The following is a 20,800-nucleotide window of genomic DNA, read 5'->3' on the forward strand; positions in this document are numbered from 1 at the left end:
CACACTCACACACACACACACACACACACACACACACACAGAGTCTGTCAGTAGACTTCAGGACGTCCTGATGGATCAGACGACGCTCTTCTTCTTCTTCTTCTTTTTCTGTGAGTTTAAACTTTCTCTTCTTCCTCCGGCTGATACCTGAAGAGCACTTTAACCTTTGACCTTTAACCCTTCACCTGCCTGTGTGTGTTCAGTGTTAAACTCTGAGAGTGATTTAAACTGATATCTGAGAGACAGAAACGGGACGGGGGGTGCTGCAGTCAGAACAGAACGCCTCCTCTTTGATTTGATATTTGATGATGAACATGATGAGATGGTTTTTAAAAACAGGAACGAGTTCTTTAACTCGGCGTGTCGGTAAGGCGCCAGCGGCCGCTCGCTGCCTGTGTGGCGTTGGTTGAATGATTTGACCTCCGGCAGGCGGTCTCTACATACCTCTGCTCACTTTGGTTTCTTTAACATGTTGGTCTGATTTTTTAAACCATTATGTTTTGAACTGACTTCCTGCTTGTCTCTGATTGGTCAACAGGGTGGACGGCTGCTGCCAGGTCATATTGGAGCAGTGAGTAAAGATCTCTAATCTTCAGACGCACACGGGCGTGTGGAAGTGTTCTGGTTCATGTTTGTAGCTGGTCTGACCAATCAGGCGTCAGCAGGCTTTAGCGTGTTTCTACACGTATCCCACGCTGCGTCGGAGCAGAACAGTTTTTAACAATTGTTTTTAAAGGTGTTTGGCCAGGTGGCTCATATATTAACCAATGAGCTCGTGTGTTGTCATTTTGAAAGGCAAACATGTGTTAGACTTTTGGAGAGTTGAGAAGAGGTTTTGCTCTCTGTGTGTCATTTTAGTGTGTTAGCTGTAAAACTGTAAAACACTGCCCCCAGCAGGCCACACAGAGTAATACACTCACAGCTGTTTGACACCAGGACCAGGACCAGGACCAGGACCAGGTCTCAGCAGATCTGATCCTGTTTGTCTTCTTCTGACCACGCCTCCTCTCTGCAGATAAACCGTCCATCATCATCAGTGACGATGAAATCGAGGACGGAGGATCGGTGAAGATCACCTGCACGCAGGCCATCGACTACAGCGGAGGAGAATGTCGCCTGTACAGAGAGCACGCCGCCGTCCCGTTCAGAGAGACGAAGGAGGCGGGCTTCCTGTGCGTCTTCCTGCTGTCCTCCGACGAGCTGCTGGGGAGAGGACATCCTGTGGGCAGCAGGGTCTACTTCACCTGCGACTACCACCTGCAGCAGTACACCTCTGTGAAGAGCGACGTGGGCGGGGTCACTGTGTGGGGTAGGAAGAGTCCCTGATGCTAAGCTACGCTAACAATAAGTCAGTTTTAGTTCAGTGTGTCTGTTTGTGGTCTCTGGTCCAGGTAGCAGTCCCGGTCCTCGTATGTCCGTCAGCCATCGTTTCCTCTCACCTGAGGACAGCGTGGAGGTCACCTGTTCCCCGCCGCGCCCCCCGGCCTCCAGCTGTTACTTCTACAGAGACCAGGTCATCGTGGCTCGGGGGTCCTGCAGCAGGAACCTGACCGGACTGCAGCTCGGGGTCTGGAAGAAACCGGCCCCGCTGCTTCCTGTCAACCTGACCTGCAGATACTATCCACGCCACGACCTGCAGATCCGCTCGGAGCTCAGCAACCACCAGCAGCTGTTTGTGCTCGGTGAGGAACCAATCAGATCCTCCCTAACCCTTCAGAGGGCGGAGTTAGCACTAAACCACCTCCGAGGATTTCAGACTTCCCTTTCCACATGTTGTCTGAAAGACCTGGTCCAGGAGCTGTTAGCTTAACTTCTCTGATATCAGAACCTGGTCCTGGTCCTGGTTCTGGTCCTGGTCCTGGGAGTCCTTATTCTGATGCAGTGTGTGTTAGTGGATCTCATCACAGCCAATCAGCATCAAATGTGGTCTTTAAGAACCCCCACTTTAGATCAGATCCATCCAGATCAGTTCTGGTACCGGTCCGGGGTTCCCAAAACCTTTCTGCTTGCGCCCCTAAAATCAAGGTGCCAGAGACAGGAGACCCCGCCCCCGTCCCTGGAGGTGGTTAACGCAACGCTACGGCTCACAGGTGCTAACAGGCCGATCCAAACCGCCTAAAAAACTGAACTGATTTTATAACGTCGTTTATCTCCTCGTTTAGACTTCACAAAGGGGACAAAGTACAGACCTCTACTTAACGAAGCCCTGGTCTAGATCACTGGAGTTCAGTTCATATCAGTCCAGGTCCTTTCAGTCTGGATCAGTCTGGATCAGTCTGGATCCTGATGCAGACCGAACAGGTTACTGTCCCTTTAATTCTGTTTTGCTTAGATTTGATTGGTCCAGGAGCAAAGTCATCAAAGTCCTCAAGCAGGTCAAAGGTCATCGTGGGATGCAGTCAGCAGGTTTGGCTCATGTCTCTCGTCTGTTTTCAGATGTGGGCAGAGTCTCGGCGTCAGTGAACTGCAGCGTGTCGGTGGAGGACGATCAGCTGGAGGCGTTCAGGGACAGCTGGACGTCTGTGGGAGCAGACGGACGCACGCTCACTGTTCAGGTGACGAGGGGAAACCTGACCGTAGACCAGACCTGTGACTACATCCAGGCCTGATCCCCCCCCCCCCCTCCCCATAACAGCTGAGCTCAGTTACAGTCTGAAAAAAGGGGCGAGTCTCTGAACCCCCCCCCCCGGTCTGGTTTGTTAATCCTGTTGATTCTCTTCTGACTTGATTAATAAAAACAAATGAACCAATCACAGGACTTCTTCTCTTCTTGTTGTGTAACGAGCTGTAGGTTATTTATTCTCTTTAGACTCTTTATTAATCAAACACAGCTCTTTAATATTTCTGTTTTATTCTGATTTGAGCTTTGCTGATGTAAACGTGTTTCTCATGACAATAAAGCCCTTTGAATTAAAACAGATATTTAGATAGAGCAGCAGAAAGAACAGGCAGTACACGCTAAAAATATAATATATAAATATAAATATATGAAAATATACAAGGTATAGAAATATAAAAATATATGAACATAAAAATATAAAAATATAAAAAAATATAAAAATATAAAAAAAATATAAAAATATAAATATAAAAATATATAAATATAAATATATAAATATTTAAAAATATATAAATATAAATATATATGAATATAAAAATAAAAATATAAAAATAAAAATATATAAATATAAATATAAAAATATATAAATATAAATATATATGAATATAAAAATAAAAATATATATAAATATATAAAAATATATAAATATATCAATATAAATATATAAATATATAAATATATAAATATATAAATATATAGGAAGGCAGATCTGTAGACATGTTTCTGTCAGGCAGTGTGTGTGTGTGTGTGTGTGTGTGTGTGTGTGTGTGTGTGTGTGTGTGTGAAAACTCCACTTTGGCAAACTCCAAGTGCCATGATGACCCCTCTCCGCTCAAGTGGATGACGGGAAATGTAGTCCTTGTCACGGCCGATCAGCCAGCTCTTCTCCAGGAAATTAACTCCATTTCCCAGCACGCACCGCGCGTTTTCTTCCTTCCCTCCTTCCTTCCTGCAGCCTCGGCCCTTCTGCCGTGAAAAAGGAAGATGAGAGTCCGCAGCGGTCCGCCGACACCGAACCGAACCTGAGGCGTCCGAGCGGGATGGAGGCAGAGCGGCTGCTGACGGACCCGAGCTCAGCTGCTGCTCCCCGGCCTTGAACGCGTCACGTCCGCCGCTGGAGCCGCGGAGCCCGGAGGAGCGGCGGGTGGAGCTGCAGTCTGCCGGGCCGAGCCGTGCTGAGCCGAGCCGTGCTGAGCCGAGCCGAGCCGTGCTGAGCCGAGCCGAGCTGCCGTCCTCTCCCGCCCTGATAACTATGCTGAGCTAGCTGCAGGACTGAAGACTCGATTGCACCCCCGAAACCACACCCGATCTCTCCTGTCTGCCTCTCAGGTGAGTGCTGCAGAACACCTGAGGTTCACCTGGTCCCGCGGGACGGATCAGCATGGATCTGGATCTGTCTCTAGGGTCCTGCTGTCAGTCCGGGACAGGGGTCCTGCTGACACCTGAGACCTGTCAGAGTCTGATCAACTAGCTCTGACTTCCGGTCAGTTTGGTCCAGGTGACAGCAGGGTCATCATGATACCAGTATTACCTGTTTGATACCACAGCTACACAAAGTCCCAGACCCCGGATGTTGAGTCATTTGTTGTTTTAAATGATCACACCGGCACACTTTCTGAAGTTTCCTGTGTTGTTTTAAATGTTTTCTACTTTTCCAAACTATCGATTATTAACGGATTTCGTTTTATCTGATTATCACCATCAGGGGTCTTAGACCCCCAAAAGGTCGATGAACCAGAAAACACACGACAGCATCTAAAGAGACGTTCAATAAAAATGTTAAAAAGAAAGATTGAAATAAGTTAAACTGCTGGTATATCTCTGCTGTGACCCCGCCTCCGATCAGTGATGTCACAGCTCTGTTGGCGTGCTGAGTCTTTGATCCGGTCTGGTTTCTGTGGTTTCAGCGACCCTGCAGCATGGAGCGCTCCGGCAGCATCCAGCTCGACATCCCGGACTTCAGTAACTCGGTTCTGTCCCACCTGAACCAGCTGCGCGTTCAGGGCCGGCTCTGCGACATCGTGGTCAACGTCCAGGGTCAGAGCTTCCGGGCCCACAAGGTGGTCCTCGCCGCCAGCTCGCCATACTTCCGGGACCACATGTCCCTGAGCCAGATGAGCACGGTGTCGCTGACCGTGATCCGCAACCCGTCGGTGTTTGAGCAGCTGCTGACCTTCTGCTACACGGGGCGCCTCTGCCTGCAGCTCGCTGACATCATCAGTTACCTGACCGCTGCCAGCTTCCTGCAGATGCAGCACATCATTGACCGCTGCACGCAGATCCTGGAGGGCATCCACCTGAAGATCAGCCTGGCCGACATGGAGGAGGAGCCCTCAGAAGATGCCATCCGGATCACCCGGGTCAACCGGACCCTGGAGGCAGTGGTGAGAGGCGGTGGTCATCACGCCACCCTGCGGCTCCTCGGTTCCCGGGGAGTGGCGGAGGCGTGCGAGGCGATCAGTCCCGTCGAGGAGCCGCTCAGCCCGCCGTCCACCGTGGAGAACAGTGGACTGGAAGGTCCTGAGGCCGCCGCCATCAGAGTGGGCAAAGAACCGATCCTTCGCATTAACCGGGCCGGTCAGTGGTACGTGGAGACGAGCAGCGAGCCGGAGCGCAGCGGCAGCGCAGAGGAGGGGGGCGGGGCAATGGAGCGCGTGAGAATCAAGACGGAGAGGATGGAGGACTGGATCGGAGCGGGAGAGCACCAAGAGGAGGGGGGGCCCGAAGAGGAGGGGGGCACCGTGATGATCGACACGTCAGGACGCAGCACGCTGGTGACGGGCCCGATGAGTGCTCTCGGGGCGCGGAGCGCTCAACCGTCCTCCAGCTTCAGCGAGACGGACAGGTGAGTCGACCAATCAGGCGCTGCAGGACGCCACCCTGCCTGGAGACAGTTTGTGTTCTCAATGTGTGTGTGTGTGTTCGTGTGTCAGGTTCAGTCCCACCGGCAGCGTTGTGGTCGTGGCGGAGCGTCAGAGAGCCAAGAGCGAGTCTCCCAGCAGGACGGACGAGCTGCGACAGCCGAGCTCCAAGGTACCAGCAGCACGCCTTCATCTCTGTTTCTGAATCAAACACACAAACGTCTCAGGATCAGGATCAGGATCAGAATCAGGATCAGAATCAGGATCAGGATCAGGATCAGGATCAGAATCAGGATCAGGATCAGGATCAGAATCAGAATCAGAATCAGAATCAGGATCAGGATCAGGATCAGGATCAGGATCAGGATCAGAATCAGAATCAGGACCAGGATCAGGATCAGGATCAGGATCAGGATCAGAATCAGAATCTGGGTTTATTGCCAAGTACATTTACACATACAGAATCTGACTTGGTGTATTGGTGCTAAACAATTAACAAGGAAATAAAACAGAACTAACAACAACTTAAATAATACAGAATAAGAAGATATTACAAAATATAAAATATAATTTAAAAATGTCAAATATAAAAAATAAAAAACACAGAATGCACAAAAGGTGCGATGTAGGAGCTGTGCAGTGGACTATAAGGAAAAAAAACATCTTGATGCTGGTTCTGGCCGCCTCGCTCCTCGCCAGTAGCTCCTCTAAATGGTGTTGGTAAAGTGCGGTCGACCTCGAGCTCCTGAACCTGAAAAACCTCCTGATCTGATATTCACACTCCGAGAACACTCACAAAGAAAGTCCTTGAACTTCCTTGACTGATCCTTGAATCCTCGTAGTGAACTTTAAAAAAACATAAAATCTTGGATACTCTTACAGAAACCTCGGCGGTTAGCCTAAAAAGATTTGCCCCCATGTTAACGCAAATCAAAGCAAAAAAATGTCCAATCAGGGAGATGGATTTTATTAATGCAACATCATCTCCACTTTGCAAATCAAGCTAACGAGCGCTTGATTACAGCGCCATTCGTACTCGGGGAAGAAAGTTTCACATCTGAACTGTAATGAGACGATTGCATTAAAAGTATTCAGTCTATCAGCTCAGTTTGATCCAGCAGAGGGCGCTCTCAGGGTAACTTGACCATTGCATGACCTCTTGACCTCTTGACCTCAGTAAATGAAGACAGTGATGTTGTGGCACGCAGACTCGTCTCTCTGCAGGCAGCAGCTCTCTGATTGGTGGAGAGACACAGGGTCTCTACAAACCTGAAACTCTCCAAGCTGGCTCGCTCTGTGTACGAGGAACGTGTGCGCGCTCTGAACGGCGTTCTCGTCAGCAGGTCATAATGTAAACATAAAGGAGAGCTGCAGTCGATCCTGACGTGTTTCTGTTGAAGTCGTCACTTTTGGATCGTCAACAAGCTGTTTGTTGGTTTTAGGTTCATTACTGATCCGGTAAAATGAAATGATAGTGTTTTGTGTTTGCGGCGGTGGCGTGCACGAGGAGCGTGTTGGAACATTAGCGCGTCATGTTCTAAATTAATAAAGTGTTTTTTTTATTGAAAAAGTGACAGCCCTACTGAGACTCTTTACACTCCGTGACCCGTGACCCCTGAACAACTCTTATGAACTCCTCAGTTTGTCTTAACATTTCCTCGGTGACCCCCAAAACATCTTTAATGCCTCGGTCGACCATCAAATCTCCACCGTGACTTCTAGAATATCTGAACTATCTAAGCGATGCCTTTTCATTTCAGAACCTCCTTATTTGCCAGGGGACTCCATGGGTCTCCCTAGAACCTCTTAAATTCCCCAAAGATTCTCCCAAGGGATCCCTAAAACCTGCAGGCTCCAAAGACTTCTTGATCCTCCTCAGAATCAACCAGTGGCCCCATAAAGGAATACTTTGTTAATTACCCCTAGACTCCCCTAAAGCACCACCAGAACCTCCTTAGTGGGCAGTTACCCTAACCCCCCTGATCCAGGACTCATTAGAACCCAAACAGATCCCTAGAGCCTGTGATCCTCCCAAACAACAACTGCAATGTTTTAAAGATAAAACTTTCACTACTGCAGCTAAGCGATGATCCCTGCCGAACCCTAACCCTTTTACCACAAACCTTTCATAAATTTTGAGTTCTTGTTTTTAAAGATTTACAAAGACACATAGAACCTCTTAACGGCCTTGAATTAGAAACATTTCAAGCAGCTCTCTAAGTATGGCCGTTAGACCCCTCTGAACAATGTCAGTAAGAGCAAACGATCCGCTTTGAGTCTGATTGGACACACAGGTGCTGACAGGAAGTGACCAGAGGCAAAGCACAACATTGAGGGCAGTTCTTGAGAGCTCTAATCAGTATAGAAACCATCTTATAAGTCATCGTTATCAAACAAAAACCATCGTCATTACCATCATCATCATCAATAATATGGAGACCATCATCATTAAGTTAGTAGGTATTCATGAAAGAGCTGGCTCTTTAGCTTTTTCTTAAAGGTGCAGAGGGACTGCAGATCGACTCTGTAGTTTAGTCCTCTATCTAAGCCACCAGCGGTGAGTCTTGGGCCCAAAGTTCATCCAGAGGTTTGAGATTCAGTGTGTTGCAGTTTGTTCTATCTCGTCTCGATTAACTGTTTGCTCTGCTTGTCAGGGGGAGGAGCACGCTGCGTTTGACATGGGGGGTTATGAGGACTACCTGAGGGAGCAGGTAGGAGACCGCTGGTTCCGTTACAACCCCAGGCTCACCTGCATCTACTGCTGCAAGTCCTTCAACCAGAAAGGAAGCCTGGACCGCCACATGCGCCTGCACATGGGCATCACGCCGTTCGTCTGCCGCATCTGCGGGAAGAAGTACACCCGCAAAGACCAGCTGGAGTACCACATCCGCAAGCACACCGGCAACAAGCCCTTCCACTGCCACGTCTGCGGCAAGAGCTTCCCCTTCCAGGCCATCCTCAACCAGCACTTCCGCAAGAACCATCCAGGCTGCGCCCCCCAGGAGGCCCACAGCGCCTCACCTGAGACCACCACCACCTCCATCACATCCAGGGGGGGCCCGAGCGATGAGGCCTCCCCCAGCCAGGAGGATCCTGAGGGCGGGGGTGGTGGGAGCAGCAGCGGTGGGGGCCAGTACAGTGAGGGTCCTCAGGCCTCCGTCTCCACCACGGGGCCCGACTGACCCCAAGGGTAGCAGCAGGGTGGGTTTCAGATGGGGGGTGGGGTGGTGGGGGGTGACCCTGATGTTCCTGAACCATCAGGAAAATGAACCTAACGACCGAACGAACACCTCAGTCCGAACTGAGATTTTTTTCCGCTTTAAACCGCATCTACCTTCACAAACCAAACGGAACCGATTAAGCTAAAAAATTAAGAAACGCCACACACTCCAACAACCTCATACGCCACACAGTGGTCCTTGTTTGCCTCCGTCGATGTTATGTTACAGATTTCTACTTTTATATTACAGCTTCTTATGACTACAGGTTATTATTCACAATGCAGCATCACAACAGTCTGTCTGGTGGAAACTTGCCAAACTACTCAGTGCCAGTTTAACACTTCAATCCTTTATTTTTGCCTTGAGACAATCTGGAGCGGCGAGGGTCAGCTGATAATCCTGCGCTCTCAAAGTGCCACACGGCATGACGAGATTTAGATGCACAAAAAGGTTCAAATGAGAAAAACACGACTGTTAAAGAACGTGTTCCAGTGTGATCGCAGTTTCTCAACTTTAGTGCCGTTAAGGAGGAACAGACTGACTGTTTCTGTTTCATTTCAAAGTGGACGCAGGTCTCGCACTACACCGTGTCACTCTACTCTAAGTCCTCAACTTGTACCAGCGGCCCAATCAGACGCTCACATTTCCCTTTAGGGCTGACACTAACTGCTCCGAGTATCTTTGATTACTCAGCTGGTAACCTTTCTCCCTCTTGATAAGCAGATTAATCGTTTGTTCTGAAAATCTTGACAAACTTTAGAGCCCGCTGTGACTCATTTAGTCCCAGTGAGAGAGAGAGCCGCTGTTGAAGTTTAAATTTGTGCCAAATCGTTTCAGGTCACGGATCGAAGCTATGGAGGAAGTCGACCCCAGGCACTCATTGACTAAAGTGGCGGTGAAGGGCGGTGTAGTGCGCAGCAGCGTGCGTGAAGTGCGTGGAAATTCAGGGTTAGACATTCTCCAGCAAACACGACTTGTCCAGGTGGAATCAGGCGACCCTGCTGTCACGATACCAGAACTGTAAACTGTAAAGATATCCAAACGTGTTTGACACCACAGGGAAAAAAAATAGAAGCTAATATTGTTGTTTTAACCCCCCCCCCCCCCCCCCTTAACCGGCCCTGAAGAAGAAGCTCATTGGTTGCTTTTGAAAGCTCGGGGTGTAAACAGATAAACGTTCGCCTCCATCACATCCATGAAGTAACAGCAGGCGGAATCTGTGATCACACTGGATTAGCGGCGTTAGCGTGAATTCTTTAACGTTGTTTTTTTTTCCTCACCTTTGAACCTCGGGTAGATTAAAGGAACCATCGGGCAGCCTGTTGACCGACTCACAGCAGGAAACCTGGACCGAGTCCGAGTCCAGCCTCAGATAAGCTACACAGTTACCTCTCATCACTACGCAATACAGCTGCTGCACCGCACAGCACAGCACCACCGGGGGGCGCTCTGACCGACTCACACAGAGAACCCCATCAGTCTTCTCAGATATTTTTATAGACAAGCATGTGTTTGTTTTGTTTTTGTTTTCTTGGACACTTTTTTGCTCTGACAATGTGTGTGACGGATGACAGGAGTTACACGTTAGAGGAGACGGCGTCGACCTGATCCACAACGTCTCGCTCACCTTGAAGTCTGCAGCCAGAACAAAAAACTGAAGCTACACAGATTTAAAAGCTTTTATTTTAACCACAGATGATCGAAGAACATAGAAAGGTAACTGCAAAGTGTCTCACAGGTGCAGACTCACAGGTGCGGTCTCACAGGTGCAGACTCACAGGTGCGGTCTCACAGGTGCAGACTCACAGGTGCGGTCTCACAGGTGCAGACTCACAGGTGCGGTCTCACAGGTGCAGACTCACAGGTGCGGACTCACAGGTGCGGTCTCACAGGTGCGGACTCACAGGTGCAGACTCACAGGTGCGGACTCACAGGTGCAGACTCACAAGTGCGGTCTCACAGGTGCAGACTCACAGGTGCAGACTCACAGGTGCAGACTCACAGGTGCGGTCTCACAGGTGCGGACTCACAAGTGCGGTCTCACAGGTGCGGACTCACAGGTGCGGACTCACAGGTGCGGACTCACAGGTGCGGACTCACAGGTGCAGTCTCACAGGTGCAGTGGCGTTGATGCATCATGACAGCAGATGTTGTGATCAGGTTGACGTCGATCAGCAGGGACAGGATGAGGAGCTGGACCCTGTCCGACCAGATGGATGTAGAAACCAGGCCAGGTGGACTTAAAAACCCCTCCTGAGAGGGTCAAAGTTCACCTGCTGGAGGAGGAAGGGGGGAGCAGGTGAGCTCACCTGGCAACCAAAGGAAAGACAACAACTTCAGCACTTATCGAGGGGAGCGAGAGAGACGGGTTCAAAGTGAACTTTTTATAAACAGAACTATTATTAATCTTCACGTATTATCAGACAAACATATTTAAACTACTAAGACGTTTTTTTTTCACAATGATGTAAGCGAGCTCAGTCCAGGTGTACGCTCGGCGGGCAGGTAGCACACAGATTGGCTGTTACTGTTTCTCTACACAGCTGTGAATCCGACTCTCAGAGGACGTTTCATTTTTTATGCAAACTGAACTCAGCGGCTCTGTCCTCACTCCGGCTGGATGGACTCGAGTTTTGCCGCCGCCGTCGCCTCACTCTTCAGGCTAAAACAGGAACTATCAGGTATACAGACTTTCTTTATTCAGTGAATCAGACGTTTACCTTTCCCTACGTAGCAGAACGCTAACGGCTAAACCTCAGTGCAGCTACAGGCCGCAGAAACAAAACTCACCTGTAAATAAACTCGGCAGAAGCAGGTTAGAAACTCCTGCGAGTCTCTGCAGAGGGCGACAAAAACACACAAATCTGAGTTGGAAAGCGTGGAACTAAAATCAGTGATGACAACGACGAGAGTCTGGGCAGGTTTACTGGTTATCGTCACGTCTTTCCTGACCTTCAGGACGTGTTGACAGTTAACGACACAAACGTCGAACCCCTACAGAACGAGCAGGAAACACTTATGCTAAGCTAACAATGTTTTTCACTTATTCAGGCTAATGTTAAAAACATCGGGTCGATTGTTCTGGATAAAAACTTTCAGATGATTGAATCTTTTAAGTCGATGAGGTTGAACTTTGCATGAGGAGAAACTTGCTCGGCTCGGACTCGAACAGTCGAGACTTGAGGAGCAGACGGACTGAACTCAGTGCAGCAGAGACCGGAACAGACGAGTCCTTCGTTCAAGGAAAAACACGATTTCTCTTCTCTTTTATAAAATGAATCAAGAAGTCATGAACTTCGAACACAAGCATTTTCAAACGTAAACGGGTCGGCCGCTCTCTGCACTGAAACGTCTTCTTCCATTAACTCGTCATTTCAAACCAGTTTTACGTCAGTCTGATCCATGAAGGAGGAGAAGTCTGAGCAGAGTGAACGAAAACATAACTCGAGTTTAAATCAAGGAAAGTTTATTTCTGTCGCACATATCAGGAAGGAGGCGCCACAACACGAAAAGAGACCAATCACAGAGGAAAATAAAAATGCAGGGGCGTGTCCAGAGGGCCACACTAGAAATCTGATTGGCCACTCCAAAAATCCTAAACTGTGATAGGCTATTAGCCGTGTCAAAGGCGGGACTTCCTGAGGATTCAGGCTCACAGTTTGCCCCGTCAGTGTCGAGTAACAGCCCTATGGCGCCCGGGAAACCCCACGCAGAGGCGCCGTGTCACAATGCCAGTTTTTGAAATTGATAGAAACACTCTGCGGCTGAATCACGCCAACAGAGCAGAGCTCAGTTTAAACACTCATGTTGACCTCTGACCTCTGACCAGAGTCGTTAAAATAGAACGGAGTCGGAAGATATCGATGCCTGTTTGATACACAAACAAACTCCTGCACACCGTCCTGGCTGCACAAGTACGTCCGTGATGCATTCGTACGAAATGTTACCGACGTATATGTGCAGTAGATTAAAGATCAAAGGTTAATCGTGGTATCAAACAGAACGGTCGACTCTGAACTTGACTGATCTCTGACTTTTCCTCTTTGATGGATCTTCAGTTTTATTTCAAACTGTGAAAACATCCCAACCTCATCTTCCTCGCCTGTGCTCTTCATCGTCTTGGAGTCGCAGCGACTCGTTTGTTTCACGCCAAACGTTGTTTCGTTCAGTCCGATCCTTTTTCTGTGTGAATATATTCAGTGAGCGCGACCACGACGAGCCTATCGACGAATCATTGGGATCTCTCCACGTTACGAGATCGCTCGTTACTGTTCTTAAAGTATATCCTAATATATCGAAACAAGACGACTTACGTCAAGTTAACTTTTATTACTGTACATTTTTTACAGAGGAGGTACTGAACGCTCTGTAGAGGATTTATGTGAAGATCTTTATGTTGCATGTCTCTGTTGGGGGATGGGGGGGGTCAAAGGTTAATTATTAGTTAATAAAAATGTGAAGACGCTTCTTTCACCATGACCACTAGATCACTCACAGGATGCATCTCCTTTAAAGGAAATAAAGCACTTTAAGTGTCAAACAGCAGCGACTCACCTCTCTTTATTCTCCGACCCACAATGCACCTGTCCTGCATGCACAGGTCAGGTGATCAGGTTCAAAGCCATGAACTGTAAACACGCTGTAAACATGTTAATCTCTGCAGTAAAAACAGTGTTTTTAGAATGGGTGTGTATGTGACTTCCTGTGCTTCTGCAGCCAGCCTCTAGTGGACACTCCAGGAACTGCAGGATGTTACACTTCAGCTTCATGTTTCAACAGAGGAGGTGCTTACTGCTTGGCGCAGACTGACAGAGGTTCCTTTGGCCGTTACTCTGGGGCCCCCTACTGGTCTAGCCCCTAAACAGTTCCCTGCCTTAAAGAGGACATATCATCCCCCTCCTCCACCTTTTCAAACAGCCAGAATCCCACTGTGACATCACAAGGAGAGCACATTTGAAACAGAGCTTCTCTGTGTTGTAAGACTTATGCAGACTACAAACAAAGGACTGGATGGGTTTATTTCAAATGTTGTGGGTCAGTAGACTCTCAGGTTACCTAGATATATGTTCAGAAACACTGAAGAAGTTTTTATAATATGTCCCCTTTAAGATAAGATAATCCTTTATTCATCCCACAACGGGGAAGCCTAAGTGTGCAATTCAGACTGTGTAGGACATTGTCTAGATTTTTGTTCAATAGAAAGAAGAAATGATCCGATATTAGGTGTCCAAGACTTTTAGATTTGTTGCCGTGGTAACAAACAGGTACCGGTAACGTTTAATATTTAGAAGGATTTTAAAACCCTTGATGTAAATCAGGATATAGTATCAGGATGAGGCTGATTGGATTAAAAGACCAAATCAAAGCAAACAGTTATGATAGTTTGTACGTTTCAGCTAAGAAACAACAACAACACAGAGACCGGGTCGCCTAAATAATCTGAAAGTTTCATGTGTTTTTATTGAAACTGATGTGTGAAGCTGCGGGACGTGTCGTCAGCGTCACTAATAAAATGAAAAACGAAAAAAACTAAAATAATAAAAAGTTGTGATATCAGCTTCACAAAGTGCACAGGGCTGTAACAAAGAGAGATTTTTATTTTTGAAGTATGTATGCGGTGTTGAAGCGTGAGGAGCAGCGGAGCGTTTTTATTCGCTGCAGGGGTCGGCCACACGCGCCGTGAACAGCAGAGCGTTGATGGTCGACTCTCTGATGAGCAGCAGGAACGGACGGTCGGCCATGAACATCTCCCGGTTTAAGTTCAGGGAGCGCCCGATTGCCACCACAGCCGTGGCCGCTGCCGCCTCGCTGCCCTCCTCTTTCACCTGCAGACCAAAAGATAGGTTCAGTCAGAAAGACGCTCAGTTGTGCACAGATCGACAACACCTGACCTCCTCAAAAGCAGCTGACAGTGATGTCATAGTTTGTAACTGACCTCCAGGAAGGCTTTATGGAAAGCGTCTGAGATATGGAGACCTTCACCGCCTTCCTCCAACATCCCTGAAACACACAGAAACTGTTTTCACATCTGCTGAAAATCTTGAGATATTCTCCTGATCTGTTCACACATGCTCCTCACAGCTGGAGACTATCCCTGTCAGACAGGAGGTGGGGCGGGGGGGGGGAGGGGTCTCCTGAGGTAAGACGTGACGTTCAATGAACGTTGTGGAAGTGTTGAACGAAGCAGCAGAGTCCTCCATATGACTCTATGATGATAATATGTGTGTTTGTATCAATGAATCTTGTGAACTAAAGAGAGGAGAAGAACATCCTGGAGAACAGGAAACATGCAGCAGCAGGTTGATTAGAGCACGGAGATGGTAGAGGTGGCGTGCAGACGGTCTATGGTCGTGCAGCGATCACAGGGAGTAAAGGTCACCACCCCCTGCCACTCGCTCCAGGTGAAGACCCCTCACCTGGCAGGCTGGCCTTCTCAGAGCTGAACAGGTCGGTCAGTCCCATCGCCTCCAGCTTCTCCTTCAGACTGAAGCTGTCCTCCACCCTGAAGCGAGGGACGTGGACAGCGACAATGACTTCACTCAGTCCATCCATCCAGCCTGTGAGTTTCTTCAGGTCCAGGCCCTCCTCCACCTACACACACACACACACACACACACACACACACACACACACACACACACACACTTTAACAGGAAACACCTGAATCCACGTTCTCTCCAGAGGAGTACCACAAGGCTCTATGTTAGGCCCACTGCTTTACCTTAAAACTACTTTAACATTACCTCTTTGTTTACATTTAAATCTTGTCTGCATGAAAACTGTCTTTTTATACGTCACTGGAATGCTGATGTGCTATGTGTCCACCTAGCGGTTTTTCCAGACAGAAAGGCGCAGTTTGAGCGTCGAGAAGTCCGTCCTGTCTCCATGACAACTGTCTGTTGAACGTGGTCGCTGTATGACCAACACTGCTCCGTTACTTTTTACTGCATGTTTTATATTTGAGATCGTTTATTGCCCGATCAGACACAGAGCGAGGACGATGTGGGTACATGACACAATCTGTAGGAGACAAAACTAGTACGGGGAATATTACACATTAGGAAAAGAGCGATGGAGACGTCAACAGCGCCTTTCTGAAAAGATAAAATGCACATTTTCACCGGACATCCGTCTGTAGCTGTGAATGCTCTCTACTCATTGAAAACAATTTTCTTTTTAAATGCTGCCGCTCAGAAAAACACGCTAGGTTGACACTGGGCCTAAATCTGTAATCTACAAACTGTCTAACTCGCAGTCAGGGTGAGCAAATTAAATTGATTCAGTTTTGATTTGAGGCGTTCTGTAACGACGGCCAGAAGGAAGGAGATCACACTTAACAAAGAAGAGTTCAAAGATGACATGCTAACTATAGTTATTGATGATTTTAATCGGCACATAAACAGGTGTGAAGACGTGAGGATTACTTGACTGAGCGGGGTGCCTCTGGTTGGCAGGACGATCACCATGGTGATGTCGTCACCGAGGTACGGCATCTCCAGCACCTGCACCTGGTCGTCAGGGAAGTACTTGTACCTGAACTTGTTCTCCTGGTACATCAGGTTGATCGAGCAGGTGCGACTCTCACTGACGTGGAAGTCTGAGGCGTACACCAAGTCTTTGTTGAACTTGTTCTTCCACTGACCCTGAGAGAGCAGAAACACGTCAGATACACGTCAGATACACCACAGATACATGCCAGAAACATGCCAGAAACACGCCAGATACACCACGGATACATGCCAGAAACACGCCAGATACACGTCAGATACATGCCAGATACACCACAGATACATGCCAGAAACACGCCAGATACACCACAGATACATGCCAGAAACACGCCAGATACACCACGGATACATGCCAGAAACACGCCAGATACACGTCAGATACATGCCAGATACACGCCAGATACATGTCGGATACACCACAGATACATGCCAGAAACACGCCAGATACACCACGGATACATGCCAGAAACACGCCAGATACACCACAGATACACATCAGATACACGTCAGATACACCACAGATACATGCCAGAAACACGTCAGATACATGCCAGATACACGTCAGATACACCACAGATACATGCCAGATACACGTCAGATACATGCCAGATATACGCCAGATACACCACAGATACATGCCAGATATACGCCAGATACACCACAGATACATGCCAGATACACGTCAGATACACCACAGATACATGCCAGAAACACGACAGATACACGTCAGATACACGTCAGAAACACGCCAGATACACGTCAGAAACACGTCAGATACATGTCAGATACGCGTCAGAAACACGCCAGATACACGCCAGATACACGTCAGAAACACGTCAGATACACGTCAGAAACACGCCAGATACACGTCAGAAACACGTCAGATACATGTCAGATACGCGTCAGATACACGTCAGAAACACGCCAGATACACGTCAGATACACCACAGATACATGTCAGAAACACGTCAGAAACACGTCAGATACGTGTCAGATACACGTCAGAAACACGCCAGATACACGTCAGATACACCACAGATACACGCCAGAAACACGACAGATACACGTCAGAAACACGCCAGATACACGTCAGAAACACGTCAGATACACGTCAGATACACGTCAGATACACGTCAGATACGCGTCAGAAACACGCCAGATACACGTCAGATACACGCCAGAAACACGTCAGATACGCGTCAGATACACGTCAGATACACGTCAGAAACACGCCAGATACACGTCAGATACACCACAGATACATGTCAGAAACACGTCAGAAACACGTCAGATACGCGTCAGATACACGTCAGAAACGCGTCAGAAACACGCCAGATACACGTCAGAAACACACCAGATGGACTGGTTGTCATGCACCCCTGCTGAGAGTTATTCAATGGAAAATGTTTCCCTCTATGCTGATGATATCCTGCTTTAGATTTCTTTTGCTTTGTCACACAGGATCAGTTCAGATTACTTCCAGGCTTTAAATTAAACTACTTCTTCAGTCTTCAGTCTAGATTACTTCTTTGTAAAAGTTTCCAACAAGGGTCACACATTATCAGAAATCCACTTCTCCATGTTCCTCTAACTCTAACGTGTCTCTAGTCCGTCTACAAACCCCCCAATGATGAGAAAAGTCCATCCTTTCCGTCTTCTGCCTGCTCCACTTTTCAGAAAATGTGTGCTCAAACAGGCCGTTTGGAGATGTTCCCTTCATGACATCACAAAGGGCAGTAGCCCCTCCCCCAGGTGGGTGACACTCCCACAGCTAGGTGTTTGTTCTGCCCTCTGAATCTGCCTTCTCACCGTAAACAATAGGACATGGAGCGAGAAAGACAGAGTACACCCAAGCCCTTCCAGAGAGGGGGCGTGGTCAGACACAGCTCATTTACATATTTAAAGATACAGACACAGAAACAGCCTGTTCTGAGCAGGGCTGAAATAGAGGGGTTTATAGACATGATCAAATACCTGGACAATGTAGCATCACCTGACTCCTGGACTTCAGGTGTGTGTGTGTGTGTGTGTGTTCGGTACCTTGAAGTAGATGGTGTTGACGAGGACCAGGATGGTGTTGGAGTCCAGCGCCCCATGTGGCAGTGTGTCCTGAATCAGGTTCTCCGTCTTGTTAGAGATCCAGTCGTTGATGGTTTTCCGAGCCTTATCCGGGTTCTCCTGCAGAACAGAACCACGATGCTTATAGTCAAAGCTGAGCCCTGATTGGTCCATTGTGGACAGGTGTCAGGTTACCTTGAAGTTGAGGGGCAGCAGCTTGGCTCCGTAAACCATCTCGCTGATGTTCTGGTACGTCTCGTTGAAGATCAGAGATTTGTCTCCGAACAGGCGGTTGGCGGAGACGAGCTCGGTGGCGTCGCCCTTCTTCCTGTACAGACGACAGTTGAGTTTGGCGAAGAAGAAGTGCACCTGATCGGACGTCTTCTCTTTGATGGTGTCGAACTCAAACACCTGCAGAAACAGATGGTCAGTGAGGGGAGTCTACAGCAGGTTCTGTCTGCACGTTCTCTCATACCTTCATGATCTGCTGCAGCGTCCTGTTGCACGCGCCCAGTTTGGTCATGGCGAACGCTGTGGAGATGCTGATTGGAGACATGAAGATGTTGGCGTCCGGCGTCCTGCTTAGGGACAGCTGTTTGTACAGTGACAGGGCGAAGCGACCGATGGCCTTGGACAGCTCCCACACTCGGGGGTTGGTGGACTCGGGGACCTGCTCCGGCTGGTCGGTCGGGTCCTCGGGGGACTCGAGGTCGGGGCTGCGGTAGATGCAGCGTGGCTCCAGAGGGAGGTCTCTCGGTTTGGCGCCGCAGATGTCGGCATCTACGGCGAGGGCAAGGAGGGCAAGGGACGCCAGAACCAACAGCCAATCAGCAGCCCTCATTCTGAGAGCCAATCAGAGGAGAGCAATCAAACTAGTTCCAGGAAGAGTTAAACCGTTTGATCTCGAATCACAAAAACTGATTAAAAAATGTTTTTAAACTAGACGATCAAATATTTAAAAGTGAACCACAAAGTTTAAAACGGTGATATTTATTTATTTAATAATAAACTGCAGTTCCTCGAGTGTCCACTTTAGCCCGTTTTTATCAACATGTTTACAGAACTGGACGAGGTGGTCTAAAAAAGTCGATTTCTACGGAGGCCCTGAAGGGTCAAATGTAAAGAGTAGCTTTACAGATCTACAGTTTGTGATAAAAACCATGGAGCCAAAAACACAAAATATAAACAGAAAGTGAAGAAGCAATGCAGTGACTCCCACACACACACGAAAACACCACAACACACACATGGAAACAACACACACACACCAAAACAAAACAACACACAACACACCAAAAGAACACACACACATGCAGTAACTCCCACACACACACACACCAAAACAACACAACACAACACACAACACACCAAAAGAACACACACACATGCAGTAACTCCCACACACACACCAATACAACACAACACACCAAAAGAACACACACACATGCAGTAACTCCCACACACACACCAAAACAACACAACACACCACACACACCAAAACAACACACAACACACCAAAAGAACACACACACATGCAGTAACTCCCACACACACACACCAATACAACACAACACACAACACACCAAAAGAACACACACACATGCAGTAACTCCCACACACACACACACACACACACCAAAACAACACAGCACACCACACACACCAAAACAACACACAACACACCAAAAGAACACACACACATGCAGTAACTCCCACACACACACACACACACACCAAAACAACACAACACAACACACACACCAAAACAACACAACACACACACCAAAACAAAACAACACACAACACACCAAAAGAACACACACACATGCAGTAACTCCCACACACACACACCAAAACAACACAACACACACCAAAACAACACACAACACACCAAAAGAACACACACACATGCAGTGACTCCCACACACACAGTGACCCACACATACTCCGTCAGCTCTCCGTCTGCGCTGCGAAGCGTTCGTTTGGTCTCATTAAACCTGAAACGATCATTTGATAATATTTACACCTCAACGGGTCAAATGATTAAAACCTCACGCAGACGACCAGTTGGTGAACCTGTCTAACACATCCAGAGCTCACCTGAAGGAGGAAGCAGTGAGATGTTACCTGAGCAGGTCGAGAAAATTCAGACGGCGTTCTTCAGTTTGAGCTGAAGTCAGGTCAGTGTCCTGCAGAGCACTGAAACGTCACAGCGACCTTTGAGACATTGATCGTCTGTCAGTCAACAGCTCGCAGCGCCAGGAACATCTGATCAATAACACAGTGCAGGACACTCAGCTGACCAGCAGGGGGCGGGGCAACACGAGGAAACAACACACTCAGCTGACCAGCAGGGGGCGGGGCAACACGAGGAAACAACACACTCAGCTGACCAGCAGGGGGCGGGGCAACACGAGGAAACAACACACTCAGCTGACCAGTAGGGGGCGGGGCAACACGAGGAAACAACACACTCAGCTGACCAGCAGGGGGCGGGGCAACACGAGGAAACAACACACTCAGCTGACCAGC

General features: G+C 48.3%; 3 protein-coding genes across 5 annotated transcripts in view; 2 read left to right on the forward strand and 1 right to left on the reverse strand.

Annotated features, from left to right (window-relative positions):
- LOC136179501 (uncharacterized) overlaps positions 1-2,751 on the forward strand; it is a 2,767-nt gene extending 16 nt beyond the window's left edge. Inside the window, exons 1-5 of one of the 2 annotated variants that reach the window (XM_065956381.1) lie at positions 1-110; positions 539-571; positions 1,016-1,309; positions 1,392-1,682; positions 2,437-2,751. The exon at positions 1-110 is cut by the window's left edge and continues 16 nt beyond it. In XM_065956381.1, the coding sequence (XP_065812453.1) occupies positions 71-110; positions 539-571; positions 1,016-1,309; positions 1,392-1,682; positions 2,437-2,609 (831 nt within the window). In that variant the 5' untranslated portion in view covers positions 1-70 and the 3' untranslated portion in view covers positions 2,610-2,751. Of the gene's footprint in view, positions 111-245; positions 367-538; positions 572-1,015; positions 1,310-1,391; positions 1,683-2,436 lie in introns of those variants that run through there. The other variant, XM_065956380.1, reaches the window with a different exon arrangement.
- A 788-nt stretch (positions 2,752-3,539) lies between these two features.
- zbtb37 (zinc finger and BTB domain containing 37) lies at positions 3,540-13,244 on the forward strand. Its single transcript, XM_020658497.3, has 4 exons — positions 3,540-3,949; positions 4,528-5,465; positions 5,554-5,653; positions 8,136-13,244. The coding sequence occupies exons 2-4, from the start codon at positions 4,540-4,542 to the stop codon at positions 8,661-8,663; spliced, it is 1,554 nt and encodes a 517-aa protein (XP_020514153.1). The 5' UTR covers positions 3,540-3,949; positions 4,528-4,539; the 3' UTR covers positions 8,664-13,244.
- A 1,035-nt stretch (positions 13,245-14,279) lies between these two features.
- serpinc1 (serpin peptidase inhibitor, clade C (antithrombin), member 1) lies at positions 14,280-20,547 on the reverse strand. 2 transcript variants are annotated; one of them, XM_065956385.1, is made up of 8 exons: positions 20,396-20,547; positions 18,744-19,110; positions 18,464-18,679; positions 18,251-18,388; positions 16,127-16,345; positions 15,119-15,293; positions 14,638-14,702; positions 14,280-14,527 (listed from the first exon to the last, which is right to left on the reverse strand). In XM_065956385.1, exons 2-8 carry the CDS (start codon positions 19,107-19,109, stop codon positions 14,351-14,353), a joined length of 1,356 nt encoding a protein of 451 aa, XP_065812457.1. In that variant the 5' UTR covers position 19,110; positions 20,396-20,547; the 3' UTR covers positions 14,280-14,350. The 2 variants fall into 2 exon arrangements, with proteins under 2 accessions (XP_065812457.1, XP_065812458.1); XM_065956386.1 differs by having other exon boundaries at positions 20,369-20,517.
- Between the last annotated feature and the right edge of the window lie 253 nt (positions 20,548-20,800).

This window comes from Labrus bergylta, chromosome 6, assembly GCF_963930695.1.
Source record: "Labrus bergylta chromosome 6, fLabBer1.1, whole genome shotgun sequence".
Lineage (NCBI taxonomy): Eukaryota > Metazoa > Chordata > Actinopteri > Labriformes > Labridae > Labrus > Labrus bergylta.

What these genes read in the sequence shown, in the direction of transcription:
- zbtb37 (XM_020658497.3), top strand. Translation starts at nt 4,540, where the DNA reads ATGGAGCGCTCCGGCAGCATCCAGCTCGACATCCCGGACTTCAGTAAC. An exon ending in AGCTTCAGCGAGACGGACAG is followed by an intron (nt 5,466 to 5,553) that starts GTGAGTCGACCA and finishes TTCGTGTGTCAG; the next exon opens with GTTCAGTCCCACCGGCAGCG. An exon ending in TGCGACAGCCGAGCTCCAAG is followed by an intron (nt 5,654 to 8,135) that starts GTACCAGCAGCA and finishes TCTGCTTGTCAG; the next exon opens with GGGGAGGAGCACGCTGCGTT.
- serpinc1 (XM_065956385.1), bottom strand. Translation starts at nt 19,109, where the DNA reads ATGAGGGCTGCTGATTGGCTGTTGGTTCTGGCGTCCCTTGCCCTCCTT. An exon ending in GAGGCACCCCGCTCAGTCAA is followed by an intron (nt 15,294 to 16,126) that starts GTAATCCTCACG and finishes GTGTGTGTGTAG; the next exon opens with GTGGAGGAGGGCCTGGACCT. An exon ending in TGAGAAGGCCAGCCTGCCAG is followed by an intron (nt 14,703 to 15,118) that starts GTGAGGGGTCTT and finishes TGTGTGTTTCAG; the next exon opens with GGATGTTGGAGGAAGGCGGT.